Source organism: Chanos chanos, chromosome 10 (genome assembly GCF_902362185.1).
Source record: "Chanos chanos chromosome 10, fChaCha1.1, whole genome shotgun sequence".
NCBI classification, from domain to species: domain Eukaryota; kingdom Metazoa; phylum Chordata; class Actinopteri; order Gonorynchiformes; family Chanidae; genus Chanos; species Chanos chanos.
Window position 1 is genome coordinate 21751336 of NC_044504.1, and position 17632 is coordinate 21768967.

Consider the following 17632-nt stretch of genomic DNA (forward strand, 5'->3'; position numbering starts at 1 on the left):
AAAGAACAAACAGGACTGCGACTGTTCAAACATAATTTTGAGAAGACAACAGAAAACAGAGAGGGTTTGAAGAAGGAGGTTAAATTTCAACTCTATTTTTGTTATCTAGTTCAGCTGAGTTTTAAAATTCTTATACATTCCTATGGCAGTTTGGCATGTAACGGAAAGGGAGGGGCTGTCTGTACTGCACTTTTCTATACCTTTGTTTGACTTTCTCAGTCAGAGATGTAGTACACTGTATTCATTAGAAAATATAGTGTAATTGATTGACACACAGGTTTAGCAATGAAGCAAGATACGCAAATCCACACGTAACGAATCCATCTGTGCATCTCTTGACTTCCTTGTCATTTAGAAGCCTACATTTTTCGTAAGATGAGGTCACAGGTTTTGCTTGGGCAGACAGAAACATGCTAGGTATCCTTGACCGTGGAATTGCTTATCTCATTTCACCAGAGACTGTCGAGACAGGCATTTGTATTAAGCTCTGTGAGGACAATGCTATTCAACTTTGACAACTTGAGAGTTCAGAGAACTCTACATTGTAAACCATGATCTTTTCCAACAGGCACTTAGGGCGAATGCAGTTAGGCTTTAATATTTCTTCATGCTTAACAAGACTTTTTTCATTTAATCTGGGTTCACTTTCTATGCCCCTGACCATGAACTGAATTTGACTAGTAACTGGAGAACCAGGAAAAGCCAGTAAAACAGGTCATAAGGGCTGAAGACCTCTGACCCTTGCAGTGGTAGAGAAGGCAGATGGCATACCATCTTAGCTAACAATGCATTCCTGAAAAACACTGACACTGTGCTAGCCACGAGTGTGTAAACATTCAAGAACGCAGTCCTCTTACTGACCTGCAACTCGGAAGTGCTTAGATACTGATTCACCACTGAGAATGTTACTCAGTATCAGAGCAGGGTGGAGCCCAAAAGAATTACCTTGATGTGCTTTTTAGAAGTGCAGACTTTAACTTTAACAGATAATCTTAGAGTAGTTGTAAATTTGTATGGTCGTATACAGAATTTAGCATTACATGAATTAAAAGTATTTTAGTTTAGGTTTGAAGGCCTGTATCTTGTTTCAACTTTAATGTCATGTATTGTTTTTCTAAGATTTATTGATCAATTGACATATTTCAAAGACGCAATTTACTGATACAACCCTATCCAATAATCTGATACTTTAGGTTCAAAGACAACATACGTTTTTATCAAATTTCATGGATCATTTTATTTATAAAAACATTCATAAACTTTTCTACAGTTAGACACATTTGCTGTACAGAAATATGAACTGGTGCAGTATGCTAAGTGAGGCTTTTCGTTTGAGGGTCCACTTAACAAACTAAAACAGGTCATCATGACGGGTGAAGCAGACTTCTCTGACTCAGCCAGAGACCAGCAGCACATCCTGATCCGGCTCAGGAACGTTTGTTTGCATGTTGTCCATCACTGGAGACATGGGCTCGCCTTTCTTTTGAGGATTTACTTTTGAATGTTCCCTGAAAAGAGACAAATGAAGTGAGTGTTAACGGAGAAGGGAAAAAAGGAGAAAGAAAATTTAAAAAAAATTTAAAAACTCTGAAACACTGGGCTTTTCTCATTGTATGTCACGTCCCATAAAGTCCATCCCTTTAATTCATAGTGCAAAACACATTCCAAATTCTACTCTGCCATGTAAAAAGAATGTCTTTAACACCTCTGAGTAATCCACACCATTCTTGTTTTACAGTTTCCTACACCTCTCTCATGGTAACACCACTCCTGTAGTTTTACCACTTCCTATCATTCACAACTCCGCAGGGTGATCTCAATTTAGGCAACGCACTGCCTCTGGTGGTCAGAAATGGCATTGACGGCTAAAGCCCAATTTATACTTCTGCGTCGAATCTACATCGTAGGTACGGCGATAGGCTCTGCGTAGCTGCGTACTCTATGCCGTGGCCTGACGCGCATCTCCCTAGAAATGTAACTACACATTGCTGCGACGTGTGTTGACGCAGACTGCAACAACTGTGATTGGTCCGCTTGTTCACATCACCCTCCTTCTGCTCAATCAGTTCAATGGTCGTACACAATGTCTTCTCACTTTTCTGTGTTGCAGTAATTTCAGTAAAAGTAACTATTGTTCGACGTTTATTAGCTCCAACTCCAACATGATCCACTCAGTTTCAGTCGCGACTGAAAATTTTCGGCAAAATGGTGAACTGAGCGCTCGTTATTTTGAGAGCTCTGTTTGTTTGTCCCCCAAAGTTTAGAAACTAGTCTTCTTTTAAACGCAAAACTTGTTTTACAGATATTGCTGTGCAATGACTGAATTCCGACTTTTTATTTAACATTACTTTGTCATTTGTAATGCACGAGGAAATCAACACAGTGGCATAGAAATCCCAACGTAAACTAGTGTGTTGCAGGTTTCATTACAGAGCGACGCAGAAGTGTAAATGCTCACAATGGCGTAGTCAGCCACTCGCGTAGGCTCCAGCGTAGGCTCTACACGGAGCCTATGCAGAAGTATAAATCAGCCTTTATTATCAAGTCTAGAATCAGGATAAATAAGCTGAGTGGAGCGAAGAACAGAGCATTCATAATTTCATTTCATCATGACAAGGGAGAAGATTTAAGAAGACTGAAATATTACTGTTCCAGGTCATGGCACCTTGCTTCAATGCCACTCAGAATGCCCTGCTTCTCCATTGTCTCACCACATGTCATTTGTGCTAGTTACAACTTCAAAATGGAATTTGCCAAATGTTACACCAAAACAATTAGTGAGGCGAGTCTTGACCTTTTGTCAAGGTGAAGTTCAATATCATTCCTGAAAAACCAACATGTCTTAGCATGTCTTTGCATTTTCTTTATCCAGATGCATGTAATCCATTTTGTAAATAAGACATTTGAATTTATTACAGGCCTACTTGTGTTCTGTTGTCAGTTGACAGAAGTTATAGCAATCAAAGAACAAATATTAGCTGTTTCAGTTTTTGCCTTTTAGACTACACCTGAATACCATTAAATTCTTGGGGAGCTGAATAAATTTTATATCTGAACAATCTCAAACTCTCTCTGAACAAAACTTTGGCTTCTACCTTGTGCTTGTGCAGGCTTATGGGCTTTTTGGATTGATTGAACCACATAAGGTTTATGAAGTAGCCTACATCACTAAACAAATGTCATTATCAATAACAGACTTAATACTTAAGGCCAACCAATTCATGCAGGTAATGTCAAACAATGACAAGTAATGATGCTTCTGAGAAAACCTAAGTCAGAGCAGAATCAGAACGCATGTTTTTACTTTGAGCGAAAGCTATGCGGGAGTGGAGGAATGATTTGGGCGTGGAATGAAGCACGCTTACATTGAGTGAGACACTGAGCTGAGTTTCAACTCGCTCAGCTCTTCTCAGGTAGGTGCTCTGTGTAGAATTATTTAAAAGTACAAAAATAAAAATATGAAATGGTAAAGATTTTACATAACAGGTCGAAATGTGACAGAAATAGAAAGGGTATATTATTTTTTCCCCCCCGTACAATAAGCATTTCTGACCTCATCACTTAATGATATTAAATGTACTGCAACATCATATGTAAGTCTGTGTGTGTTTGTGTGTGTGTCATACCAGCACGTCAAGAACATAGCAAGTTTATATGCAAGTTGTAAAAACACTCACTTCTTGAAGCCAAAGTTCTTCCAGAGGCCGCTAATGGTTGCCTGCAGTCCTGGGTTATTCTCATTGTTGGACAGCAGGTTTTTTCCACTTCCTGGGGGCTTTTTTCGAAGTCCACTGGCCCGGGCTGGAGCAGAAGGCTTTATCCTACCACCCTTATTCTGATCACCAGGACATGCCCTGGACAGACCCGACACCTTATACACACACACACACACACACAAATATATATATATGTGTATATATATATAGAGAGAGAGAGAGAAACCTTTAAATGAAAATAAATAAAGATCTCTTGATATCTGAATAGAAAAGGCAAAGCCATCTGAGGAATGACAAAAGACAGAAATATAGATGCCAAACAAGTTTGTTCAACACAGAGGAGTCAAATAATGGATTTCAAAGATGGGTTTAATTGGACATTTCGCACGTCATACCTTTGTTCTCATGGGTGTAGATTTGACTGCATCTGCCTCAGGGGAACTTGTGGGGCTAACACTATTGTCCAGTTCTCCCTCTGTATCTGCAGCCTAAACATGACGTAAAAAAAATCAATTAACATGCGGATTTCCTTACATGGTTTACATTCACAATACTAAGAAATACACAGACTGCCAAGAACAAGTGATTTAACTCTCCATAAACTGAAGCAACTGTGAATATTATGCATAAAAACTGTATAGGGATAAATACACATTATAAAAAATGATGCAATGTATGCAAATGGTTCAAAACCTGTTCAAAATCCAACTTGACACTATTCAAAGAAAAAAAAATTAAGAAAGGACAAAGAAAAAGGGTGATGGGTGAAGAGCGAAGTGTGAAGTAGGTGGCTGAGTGGGGGGACCATGAATGGGGGGACTGTGATTTTGAAATCAAAAAGTTATTTAAGGTGATTTCTCGTACCGGTTGAGGTGAGCTCCCTGTGAGCTGTGTGCAGGATGGTGGTATATCTTCCAGTCCACTGGGGGCACTGTTTGACTGGGAGAAGTAGGCACTGTCCTGAGAGGAAGGGGTATCAGGGAGTAAGCCTCCATCCTCTGCCCCGCCCTCCTGTGAAGGATCAGAACTAAGTATCTGTGGCCTCTTCTGATTGGACGACGACCAGCACAATGTCTCCTTCTTTCTTTGGAACTGCTGCAAAGCAGAGAGGCCAGAGGGGATTTTGGGGCTTCTGGAGCTTTCTGGTAATGGCTGTTTGGAGGAGATGAGCTTAGAACTGTCAGACCAGCTGAACACACCCAAACCTTGATTGGCTGGGCATGGAGAGGTAGTGACAGATGGTGGGGCAGTAGGTGTAGTGGATTTGGTTTCCTCTCTCTCTGGGTCTGAGTCCAACTTTACGGAACACAGATCATTGCTGGAAGTGGGGGGGCTGCTTGATACCTTCTTTACTGAGGAGTCCTGCTTCAGTATGTCTTCACTACTGCAGAAAAACCTGGAAATGAGCAAGCAGAGGTGATGCGCTAAATATTGGTAGTTAGAAGCCACAATTGAGATTTGCTGTGGCGATACACTTACAGTGAACTTAATAAATACATATTATCCAAGCACATATCATACCCCCCAGCCCACAGTTAATTATATCATCGATCTTATCAGACGTCTGCGGTATGAAACTGAACTTCAATTCTCAGGTTTTAGGCTATACTCTAAATCAGCTACTAATCAGTGCTTTGAAAGACACTTTACCAGACACATGCAATTGATTGCAGGACCATTTCTAATCACTTTATATTCTGAGATTATGATCCAAAAAAACCTTGAGCAGGCTGATTCTGGACACTCGGAATTAGACACTGGATGATGTGGTGATAGCGTTTACCTGCTTCGAGTGCCCTGTTCCCCATCTCCATCCTCATCCTCAGTCTGGTTCCTCCACTGCAATAAAGTGGCAAAACAGTTCCGCGGTCTTGGACGGCCATTGACTGCAGCCATGGCGACACGGGGTTGGGATGGGTGAGGGGTTTCGGCACGCTGACGTTTAGGGACAACAGACGAGTACTGCTGAAGCACGTCCTCTTCTGAAACACTAGGGTCTGAAAAAAGAGGAGAGAGAGGTTGTGACACATCATTAGACTTTTAAAACTAAAGCCTCAGGTCACAGAAAAGTTTACTGACAGAGGGAAACCCACTGGAATTAAAAAGGGGTTTGAAAGAAAATCATAGTCAGTCCTTAATTAACCAAACAAAATAATAACAATAGTAATGACATAATGCTGAGACAGCAAACGTAAAGACACAAAGCAAAGTTATGTAACATGGTGTTGCCACCCGAAGGCAGAGCTACTCAGAATAATTAACACTTTATCATTCCAGCAGCAGAAAAGAAACACAAACAACAAAAAATCTCTTTCAAATATCAGCACTGTTATGTTAGATAACATTACTGTGACCAAATGGTTTCATCACTAAGACACACATGTTATGACAACATCCCAACATCATATGTTGTAATTACTGTGTACCTGTAAACTAAAAGGCATACATCTCTACATACATCATGCCAGGACATTTCATATGGGCTACATATTTTATAATCTTTGGTAATTTACCTTCTCTGGGTCTTTTGACCTGTGGTTCTTTGTGGGGCAGTTTAAGACCCTTTAGGCCAATTACCATCTCTTTCCTTTGGCTGGGCTGAGCTCTCTGGGGGGAGGAGGAGCTCTGGGTGACCTGGGTCTGACCAGGTACGTATCCACGGCTCCAGATGCTTCCCTGCGGACAGGCACTTTTCTCCTGGGCCTCATTCCAGCTACGACTACGGCCTGCCTTAACAGGCTGAGGGGAGGGAGGGGAGAAAGAAGAAGAGAGAGGAGCAAAGAAAGATGTATTAGTGGCGGGATCTCATGAAACATCAATTAAAACTAAGTGCCATTCGTTATGGGAAAATATACATTTATATAAAAATGACTTATGGGTGTTATAAACCATGTTTTAAGCAAATGTGATTCTCATACTGCATCTCAGCAGAGGCTGATCTTTATGTCTTAATGGACAAGGATGGTGGGGAAACTGAACTACTGACCCGTCGCATCACGGGAGATTAGGTATTAGACTACACAGCACTTTGAGTATTGCTCTGAGTTATAGTGATTATCATAGTACTAATTAGTTATTAACCTAGTTAAGGCGTAGCTTGAGTTATGAGAGAGAGAGAGAGAGAGAGAGAGAGAGAGAGAGAGAGAGAGAGAGTGTGTGTGTGTGTGTGTGTACCCGTGTCTGAGGGGCATCTGGGTTAAAGTCATCAATTCTCTCCATTGTATGGATGTCCAGGTTTCCCAGAGCCATCTGCAGTCCTTTGCTGTCTCCTACATGACTGCATATTGCTCCATTAAGGACCTTTCATTACACACTACTGGATTCTCAATGAGTGAAGAGCTGAGAAAACTGCACTTCTATGCAGCTTTCCTATACAATTACCGCTGGCAAAGCTGGACGGCAAGACCAAAATTCCATCATCTTCAATCTATGTATAAATTGACCAATTTTGATGCTTTGGTCTTTCCTACATCAATACCGCTGCATGCTTTTCTCCCCTAACTCAGTGTGAAGGTCAGATGAAGCTCAAACGTACATAGTGTATGCTGTGTTGTAATACTAAAATGGAAAGCGGCCAAAGGTCTATGACACTAGTTTCTATACATTTTCAGTATATTATCCAACGCAAACATTTTCCGTCACAGGAAAGTGTTGCACGCCTTTCTGAGGGTTCCTTCCCTTCTCAAAACCACAAGTCATTGTTGCAGCAAGCAGTGGAGGATGTGACCTTTACTGCAAAATTATTAAAAGCAATGCTCCCTGCCCCTACGCTCTTATCCTGTCTACTCATATATGAAGATAACAGGAGGGGTGAGTGAGAAACCCCTGTTGCTAACCATGGTCTTAAAACACAGAGGCCATTGTGTACTTTATGGATGCTGAAGTTTACATCAGTCTTATCTCTGAGAGGGAAAAAAAAAAGGTTTGCAACTTGTCAAATTTTCACTGGTCGAGATTCCTGATTTACAAAGAATTCCAAATAAAATGTACAGAGAAAGTTTGTCTGTGGATCAGAGCTTAATCAAAATTACGAGATCAAAACCAAAAGAAACTGTGAGACACAGTGTCAGGCCACCTGACAAGCTGAAGGAGTTCTTTTCGAAATATATGTACCACTTTTTAAGCTGATCACAGGGCACTGTGAGACACACCAGGCTGAATCTGCTCCCCTCAGGACTGAGATCTGATTGGTGAATAAAGGATACACACCAGCATAGCTGAGGGTTGCTGGGTCAATGTCGTCTGGATAGGGATTCAAAGGGACCACCTTTCGGTTTATTGGATCAAAGACAAGCTGGTACAGGAATGTGTTGTTGGCCTTGACAAAACCGTTGATGTATTCCTCTGGCACACTGATGTTCATCTTCAGATACTGGCCAATCTTTCTGATCACCTATGCATGAGCACACAAAGTTGCGTATCAGTTGGAAGCAAAGTACAGGTCTGAAAACACACTGCAGTCAACTTAAATCGACCGAAAATTGTTGAATTCGTGAAAAGGAATGTTCTAAGCATACTTCAGCCTAGTATCTAAAAAGATGCAAGCAGCAATACAAAAAAAAAAAAGTGTAGGAAACATCTCCAGAGACAAACTCCAGAGCAAGAGCAAAAGCAGATTTAATGGAGAAACCCGAAGGCTGGCACACTGGCGCACAGCACTGTCCAAAAACAGTGACGATGGATTTGTGACACACTCTAAATTAGCCGTGTCCCAAATCATCCCTGTACTGATCGTGTACAGTCATATTTTCACTGCCACCCAGCACTTTAGTGATTAAAATCGATTAGTTGTACAGAGAGACCTCAAATGTAGTTATCAAACTACTGGTGAGAAACTGACTGTCAAGCCATCTTAAAAAAACAAAACAAAAAACTTCTTAGGTAACCCAGCACTACACAAATACAATTAAACAGCCCTGTTTTCATTGACTGTATTTTTGTTTCTGCCCCTCAGCCTCCTCACCTTCAGTATGTCTGGGTTGTTGGCCACGCGGAGCAGCTTGCAGGCTTTGCCCAGACCGATTCCGTAGAGCGACGGCAGATAGTCACAGCCTGACAGGATGCACATGTACCTGAACTTCTCCTCTGTGAAAACATCTCCCAGAGAACGGCAGCGCCCCAGGTTGTTCTGGTCGATCTCCAGCCCATTCCCTTGTCTGTCCATCTTTAATATCACCTAAAATGATAAAGCATATAATAAAGGAATAAAAATGAACTGAAGATCATTTGTACTTTCAAACTATTTGATGCATATGTAACTGAAGTCTTTTTCTTCTAAAACAATTTTTCAGAATAACTCTATGCACTCTTTTTCTGCATCCTTTGCTTGTAATAACATAAGTCATATTAAAGACAACTGTAACACTATACCATTTCTAACAGTTTCAATGGCATGTGTACAACTGCACTATGTTTCACATCCAAAGTTCAGTTCAGTTTATTCATTATTGCTCAAGCCCTGAAAACATCGACTGACTCTCATATATTAAATAAGCTTGGGGCTTTTCTAAACCTATCAAAGAGATACTTCTTTTTGGGTCATGGAATGAAAGAAAAAAAAACCACTCTCCTAAAGTGAGCTTTTTTTTTTTTTTGAACTCTGATACCTTTTTGCAGCCAAATGCCAACAGGTCAGAGTCCTCAGTGATCACAGCCTGAGCCATGCCTGTCTTATTCAGGAATGCCAACTGGGCATCAGCTTCATATGGGGCCACCACACAGTCAACTCCTCTGAGGCGGGCGGCCTGGAGAGAGACCCAGCGGTTACTGAGTTTATCAACAGACACGCTCTAGAATCCTGGTCAGATGTCAGCTTCACAGTACTAACCAAGCAAATTATTTCAGCAACTATTACCCTTTTTGCATTCAAGACACCAACTGAACAAATGATTACCTTTTGCTCAGTTACATCACAAAAGCAGATGTGTTCCGAAGTTGTATGGGTGTGTGAGTGTACACTGTGCATTGTCTGTGTTTCACAATACCAGTTTAAAAAAAAAAAAAAAAAAAGGTCACACATGTTGCAGTGACAGGAGCCGTGTGATAGAGGTTCTTACCTTAATAACTTCATGTGCCATAGCTGGCGTGACATTCACACAGCGAGTGAAACAGTCTCTTGCCTCTGAGATCTTCCCTTCGCGCAAGAGCTGTTTGCCTTTCTGCAGGTTTGCCTGCCGACGCCTGGAGGAGGATGGGGCAGGATAGAGAGAGAGGAGAGAAAAACAGCTGTCACTTCTTTAATGATGACAAAAATGTACAGTACAGCTATGCTATTTTTTTAAACCACAGTACCATTATGTCTGTCTGAAATGGAAGTTCAGTGGGTGTGGCTTGTTGTAATATTCCTACATTTGGAAATTTAAACAAACAACAAAAAAAATAAACTTACTCTCGACGTGCCTTCTCTACCTCCTGTTTGGACGGAAGGTTGCAGCCATCAAACACCAAGATGGGCTTTACACCGAATGACAACAGCATATCCACAAACTTCATGCAGTACGACACATATCTAATAGTGAGAGAGAGAACACAAGGTCAGCAAACATAACAAAAAAACATTAAAGTCTGATTTTCATAATCTTATCAGCTTTTGTTCCACGTTTGGTGTTACGTAATGTGTTTTCCTCATTATGTTATGTTGTGTAAATGATGTAGGCATATCTGGCCCTGAGTGGTAACTTTGTCTGGTAAATGAAACGCACTGATCGGTAGGCTCTCCTTTTGCCAGTTTCTCAGCACAGGAAAAGGCGCCTTTATGAAGCCAGCAGTACGTGTCCACGGCCACGGTCTGGCCTTTGTATTTCTTCACATTGATGGGCTCGGACGCGTCCTTTATGAACTGCAGCAACCCTTGAATGCCCATTTTAACCTGCTAGCAGGATTTTACAGATTCTGTGTGCAAAGACAAAACACAAACAGAAGATAAACAGTTTTAGAAAGGAGAGTCAAGAATGTGCGTGTAAAAACAGCCCTGGCAGTGTTCAAAGAGACATGTAGCGTACTGATAAAATTTCTGAAATCTGAATAGGTCTGGGCATTTCACATTAATACACAATGAACCAGTAAGTTATCATCTACAGTATCTCACCTTATGTGTCCAATACATTCTGAATAAACCAGTCTTAGCTGGATTACGTTAAAGTTGTAAATTAGCCAGCGTAGCTAATGTTTTAGAACATTGGTGAAATTTCAAAAATCAGCAGCATTACCCGACTAACGTCCGACTAACAGCCGAATTTATAATTTAGAAAGGAGACACTCTGTACTCCAGAATGAGATCGAAGTTTTAGTAGAAGGCGCTTGGCTTAAACATCAAGATAAATGTTATCAGCCGGAGTAGGCTCATATTAGCCTGAGCGCTAACAATCTATGTTGCTACGTTTCGACGTTTCACCGCTTGCTAAATCTCAAAATGTAACGTTGTACATACATTTTGTATTGCTAAATTTCTGTTGTTAATACTCTCTGGTGCTGTGAGTTCATAAAATTGTAAAACTTACAGTGTTTCCTTTGGTCCCTTTTAGGTCCTAACATTACATGCAGCCGAAGGCGAAATACCTCACAGAAATTCGACTTTAGCGGTAAAATCTGACGCCTCCTTACAGCCTCAGTGTCATTGGTTGAGTGAAACAATGTGGCCAATCACAGAGACTTTAGAGAGAGCGTGTTGGACGCGTCCTGTGGTCCTTACAAAACAGAGTGGGAGAGAGAGAGTGAGAGAGAGAGAGAGAGAGAGAGAGAGAGATCTATTGGCACGACATGTGAAAGCCTAATGATACACTGGTACACATTTTTGGACATGCCTACCAGTTTAGAATCCCGCAAGGAATAGAGATAGAGTACGGCTGTTAATGCTTTATTCATGTATACAGATAATTTTTATTCTATGTGACTGTTTAAGGATAGGGTTCTCCAATGTAAATATACGATTACTTGTTTATATTTTATATTTTACGTACAACTTTGTGCAGATCTTTTTTTTCTTTTTAGGTAGAATTGTCAAATACATCCCGTAGTTACAAAGCTCCGAAATTAAATAAAGGTGCCACTGCAAGATTCTAAGGTAAACTCTTAAATGGATGAAATTGTGTTCAAAGTATCTTTGTCGGACATCACATGGACGGGGTATTTTCAGGGTTTTCAGTAAGACTTGGACCTCCCCAAAAGAGGTAAAAACAATGGTCGGGGGTTCGAAACGTTTATCCGATGCTATATAGCCCTGGAGAAAAAGGTGCCCCCCCCCCCCCCCCCCATTGTATAATTCACACTCTGGGTATTTTGACACAAATGCCAACCAAACAATAACTCGTTTTCAAAATCTCTCGTTAGAATTTCGGTTTTCCAACACATGATGGCGGTAATGCCTCAAAATGTTGGTTGAGTCTGAGGCGGCTTCTTCACTTGAACACCTGACAGAAATCCTCTTTCGCAAGAAATAATGGTAACATGGAACGATCCGACTCTTTGAGTGACACGTGTACATAGTTTCTCTCTCTCTCTCTCTTTGTATATCATTTTCTGTATTCAGTGAGAGTACCTACAATAAGCACTTGGAGAAGTACTTCAGAGAGGCAGACACCCTTGACAGAAGGACCCGAAATGGGTTCACAATTTATAATACTTTTTATTAGTGAGAGAGCTCCTGGCGCTTGGCCCACATAAGAGCGCCCCCCCCCCCCCCCCCCCCCCCCCCCCAAACACACACACACACACACACACACACACACACACACACTGTGGGCTCACAATAATTTATGTAAACAGCACCACAGTCACAAGATAACAAGAGCATAATTCACACGTTACATTCACAGTTGCCTCTAGCAGTATATACTTCACAAAGAATAAGAACACAGAAGATTTACTCTGGCAGCCAATCACTGCATTCAAGACAAGATAACAGACTCAGACACAAAACAGGTACGATATGTGAGAAAACACTTCATACAACACCCTGTCTCCGCCCATAGTCTCTCCGACTCTACGTTAATAAGGATAAGGAATCCTTTTCCCATCTTCACCGACATTTGAGATAGTTGCGTTGCTGGTCGTTCCCACCTATTTTCCCTTTGCTGGTCAGCACATGCGATGAGATACGGACAAACAAACAAACAAGTAAATAAACTCATGAGACGTCACAACACATGCACACTGTTGCTCAAACACATCAAGAAACAACATGACACGATTAGACGTGTACACGTAGGCCTACATATGTGCAGCACGGTGCAATATATTGTATTTCTTCCTGCATGATCTATGTAATTCCGCTCGGTGGCGCACTATTCGTTGTCCTACTGGGTTTTGACGTGTCGCTCTGCGTTACTGCCACTTCCTACTTCCTTCATGGTGTGTTTTGGGGTGGTTGTGTATCAGGGCCGAGGCCAAAATTAACCTCACCAACTCATCAGACGTGGCAATGGTGTGAACACCGACCTGTAACGACCCTCGAGATCGTTTTAAAACACAGCTGAATGCATTTCGACTTGTAAATGAAAGTATTTGGGTCGTGAAGACAATTGTCAACGATGCAGTTCTCTCCTTCCAACGGAGATTTTACATTCGTCTCTTCCACTGACGCTGAAGGTAACGTAGCTGTGACTTACAGGCCCCATCCAACGCACATTTAGTCTTAGTTGAATTTGTTGCCTTTGTTAGAAATCAAATCATGTGATACGTTTTGATTCTATCTTTAACTTCTCGGAATCGAGATTCGGATTAGTCAAATATTCGATAGCTTACTTGCTAAAAGTTAGCAGGATCCGCTTTCAACCTATTGAATCATGGGACCTAAATACTATGTGACCCAAGTACTTTCACAGGCAGAACATTTCCTTTTATCCCTAATGTAACAATTTTTGATGTTATTAGGGGTGAGTTATTCGCGGAAGGTGACTAGATCCATTCAAAAACAAGACTGGCGACAGTAGATGGCTGTCTCCTATATATAAAAAAGCCAAGATTAAAGCAGAAGACTACAGTGTTGTTTAAGACAGACAAGCAGCACGAGGAACTTAATGTAAATCATTCTAAGTCCGTGTTGTATTTACAAAGACTTTGTTAACTCAGTCTCTTCTATCAAAACATTTCATCCCAGAGCTCAGTGGTACAATTGAAGCCCCAGACATTAAACTCAGTATGGGGAGTGAGCACCCCAGGGATGCGTATGCCACAACGTTTCTGAGGCAGCGGGGCTATGGCTGGCTGCTTGAGGTGGAAGAGGAGGATACAGAGGACAACAAACCGCTCCTGTGAGTACTCAGGCAACTATCCAAATGTTTACTTAGATCACTTTCTAGTTCCCTACTCAGAATGACAAAGGTGTACAATAATGGTTACATTATTTAAACCTTCATTTGGTAGCGATAATAGTAAGCTCAGTAACTGTTTATTAATACCTACCTGGTCCAGTGTTGTATGTGATTTTTAGAGGATGTGATTTTTTTATCTCTACTGTGGCACAGCACTAGATGCTATGTGGGTTAGATGTTCTTTTTATTCTTTCTCGTATTGCTGTTTCCTTCTATTTCTATATCCTAATCTCAAATTCTTTCATCTCCACTCTTGTTTGCAGGGAAGAGCTGGACATTGACCTAAAGGACATTTACTATAAGATCCGTTGTGTTTTGATGCCCATGCCGTCACTAGGGTTTAACAGACAGGTGGTGAGAGATAACCCAGACTTCTGGGGACCACTGGCTGTAGTGCTCCTCTTCTCCATGATCTCCATCTACGGCCAATTCAAGGTAGGAATAAGGCTGATTACACTCAGATGTAAATGTTAAGTGCTTCTGAGTTTTTGATATGTTGCCAGTAAGAAAGGGCATTACATAATGATGGTTAATTTGCTTCAGAAATAGTCATACATTAGATTGTATTTAGTGGTAGTCAAAAGTCTGCATACCACTTGGAGCAAACCTGATGGGAGATATCAGGGGAAATTGTGTAAAACATCAGAATGATGTCATCGTATATAGATATGAGGTGTTTTTCATTGTAATTACTTAGATGCTTGTGACACACGCAGACATAGACATACTTTGCTTACTTAACTCAAGTTTTGTAATTTGCATCAAGGTTGTGTCCTGGATTATTACAATTTGGATATTTGGATCCCTGACAATATTTCTTCTTGCAAGAGTCCTTGGTGGAGAGGTAAGCTAAAATAAAGCTTTTTGCTAATAAGCCTGAACTACTCTTGTAATTGAACTGCGTTGTCAAAGAGTGACAGTGATAAAATACAGGAGATGTCATATAGGTGTTTAAGTGTAATTTGTGTGATGTAATGTAATCTTGTGCCTGAAATGTTGGGTTTGTTTCGATAGGTGTCTTATGGTCAAGTCCTTGGAGTGATCGGCTATTCGTTGCTCCCTCTCATTGTCATAGCTCCTCTGCTTTTGATTATTGGGAGCTTTGATATTGTCTCCACACTTATAAAGGTGAGTTTACAACCAAAAAATAAAGCAAGAAAATTATTTTATACAGTTGTAAATAGTTACCATAATACCTGAATTCACTGTAACATTGGGAATACCTGTGCATCACAGTTGACCTTTTATTATTTGTATGGCATCTGCTGTACTAGTAGACTGAGAATGTAAGCTAACCAGGTACCTAATAGATATAGGACCTACATTACTGTAGCCTTAAAACATGTATTTTTAGAATACCTGGGTTTGAACACAATTATTTATTTATTTATTTTGTGACCTTGTATATAAGGTAACTGTTGTCTTGTTAACCATTTTTTAAAAAATATTTCCCTATTTTGTCTCATAGCTGTTTGGTGTATTCTGGGCTGCGTATAGTGCTGCGTCGCTTCTTGTTGGTGATGAATTCAAAACAAAGAAGCCCCTCCTCATATACCCAATTTTCCTCCTGTATATCTATTTCCTCTCTCTATATACTGGTGTCTGACTGGATACCTTGTTAAATAAGGCACGTTGCATGGACATTGACACAAAGCACCGTGAGGAGGGCATACCAGATGATTCATCACTCAGTGCAAACCCCCCCCCCCCCCCCCTTTTTTTTTTTGTTGTTGTTATCGTCTGTATTTTTTTTTTTTTAAACCTCACCACCAGTCCTACACTATAGGCACATAGTGTATGTAAATGTAATTAATTGGCCCCCAGACCTTGCTCACAGTAGGGTACTATGGTATTTGTTTTGTGTTAGGACTGTGTTCAGATCTCTCTCTTTTTCTTTCTCCTTTTCTCTCTCTCTCTCACACACACTCAGCAAAGGTGTTCTCCTGTAAAGGCCGTTATGTTTCATACACTAAAAATGAAGTATTTTTCTCTTAAAAAATGAATATATTGCAAATGCCTCTGTATTTATACTGGAACCATGTACTTTGCATCTTTTATTTTTATGTTTTGTGAAATGGTTTTGTGTAAATACTACACATTTATCCCAACCTAATCTGTAAAAGAGAGAGTGAGCGCATTTTTCCAGTACTTTTGGGTTGGTTTTCATTATTTTCTTGAATGGTTCAAAGAGATTTTCATTAATGATTCCTAACTTCTGAATTCCAACTTAGAAAAGCATACAGATGGGAAGTAGAGGTAAAATAAAAACAAAGTCTACTAATGATGGGTGCCTTCTATTAGTTATTTTATATGGATGTGAAATTGTTTGCCGTATTGATTTGTTGTACATTTTAAGAGACATAGGATAGCCAAAACTGTCATTTTTATTTGTATAATATGCTGTTACAGGCAACTTTATACTTAGTAATATATCTTTAAGGGACACTTGGACTATGATAAATTTCTTTGAAATAATTCAGACTAGAAAGTGTTGTGATATTTATGTACAAGATCTTAAATGGGATTAAAGAGCATTTTCGTGCATTTGTTTAACTCCATATTTTTATTTACCCACTCCCTTTTCAGCTGATTGCACATATGTGAGGACATATTTAAGTCTGTAATATTTACTGAAACATTCTTCTTTGACACCAATGATTTCAGGCTATCATCCTTCCTGAATCTGGTCATAATACACAATCATGAATGGATTTATGCAGAATATTGTTGGAATATTTGAACTAGAAGTTCTTGATTACGAGTCAGTAAGTGTTTTCATTACAATTTATTTGTGTAAAAATGGTAACTCCCTATATTGTGATTGTGATCATTAAAGGACTGGGGTTTTGCATGTCATTCTAATGTTAGTTACAAGAAGACCTCATTCAGACTAATGTTTATGTTACTGAAATATTGGCCTGACTGAATACCTGTTCTGTCTCTAAACATTTACTGTATTATGTTTTTTGCACGTTTCCCCTCCAAGTCTAGGTACATATAGTTCTCTGTCCCAGCATTTAAATGCTCTTAAATAAGACTGATCTGCAAACATCTTGCATGAACCCTTCCTTGTCCAGGTTGACCAAAAGTGGACTGTAGCGGTTCATTTACTGACAGTTGTACAGCGTATTATTGGGAGTATAATGTAGGAAGAAATCTTACGTAGCAACCCTCAATTAATCAGACGTCATAAAAACGCAACTGATCAGATCGCGTCCGTTTGGTCGGACTGTGATTCTGGTTGGTTTAATAGTTTGAGCGACATTTTATAAAACTGCCGGTAGAATTTTCCTCATCTGAGAATTCTTTTAGTCTGTCACCGAACATAAGGTATAACCATGCTCTACAGGTACACAGATCCTACATCCTATAACATTATGCTTTGTTGCCTTCAAATGTGTTTCCCCAACCTCTTTGACTTATGCCAACGATTTATACTTACTTAAATCAACTCTTCCTCGCTGAATTCGAGTTTCAGTGCCTCTAGTGGCGCGGCATAAGATGGCATGGTGACTACGCTAGTTCCGTTTACAAGACAATTCTCCATAGAGGGAAGTCCCAGGTTTTTCCTTATTACTGATGGTGAATAGCTGCTGTTGCGGCAAT

The 17632-nt window shown here is 40.3% G+C and overlaps 2 protein-coding genes across 2 annotated transcripts; one reads left to right on the top strand and one right to left on the bottom strand.

Moving 5' to 3' along the window:
* Positions 1-1393: 1393 nt before the first annotated feature.
* On the bottom strand, positions 1394-10578 carry exo1 (exonuclease 1). Its single transcript, XM_030787481.1, has 13 exons — positions 10418-10578; positions 10105-10224; positions 9773-9896; positions 9323-9460; positions 8680-8892; positions 7922-8109; positions 6891-6993; positions 6230-6455; positions 5500-5713; positions 4581-5112; positions 4112-4204; positions 3678-3871; positions 1394-1508 (listed from the first exon to the last, which is right to left on the bottom strand). Exons 1-13 carry the CDS (start codon positions 10576-10578, stop codon positions 1394-1396), a joined length of 2421 nt encoding a protein of 806 aa, XP_030643341.1.
* A 2500-nt stretch (positions 10579-13078) lies between these two features.
* On the top strand, positions 13079-15725 carry yipf4 (Yip1 domain family, member 4). Its single transcript, XM_030786301.1, has 6 exons — positions 13079-13301; positions 13813-13966; positions 14290-14461; positions 14793-14870; positions 15041-15154; positions 15495-15725. Exons 1-6 carry the CDS (start codon positions 13244-13246, stop codon positions 15630-15632), a joined length of 714 nt encoding a protein of 237 aa, XP_030642161.1. The 5' UTR covers positions 13079-13243; the 3' UTR covers positions 15633-15725.
* The last annotated feature ends 1907 nt before the right edge of the window (positions 15726-17632 follow it).

Excerpts from the sequence above, each read along its gene's own strand:
- exo1 (XM_030787481.1), bottom strand. The coding sequence starts at position 10,578 with ATGGGCATTCAAGGGTTGCTGCAGTTCATAAAGGACGCGTCCGAGCCC. Across the intron at positions 9,461-9,772 it reads TGGCACATGAAGTTATTAAG|GCCGCCCGCCTCAGAGGAGT; the intron begins GTAAGAACCTCT and ends GTCTCTCTCCAG. Across the intron at positions 8,110-8,679 it reads ACAACCCAGACATACTGAAG|GTGATCAGAAAGATTGGCCA; the intron begins GTGAGGAGGCTG and ends GCTCATGCATAG.
- yipf4 (XM_030786301.1), top strand. The coding sequence starts at position 13,244 with ATGCAGTTCTCTCCTTCCAACGGAGATTTTACATTCGTCTCTTCCACT. Across the intron at positions 13,302-13,812 it reads CTCTTCCACTGACGCTGAAG|AGCTCAGTGGTACAATTGAA; the intron begins GTAACGTAGCTG and ends ATTTCATCCCAG. Across the intron at positions 14,871-15,040 it reads CAAGAGTCCTTGGTGGAGAG|GTGTCTTATGGTCAAGTCCT; the intron begins GTAAGCTAAAAT and ends TTGTTTCGATAG.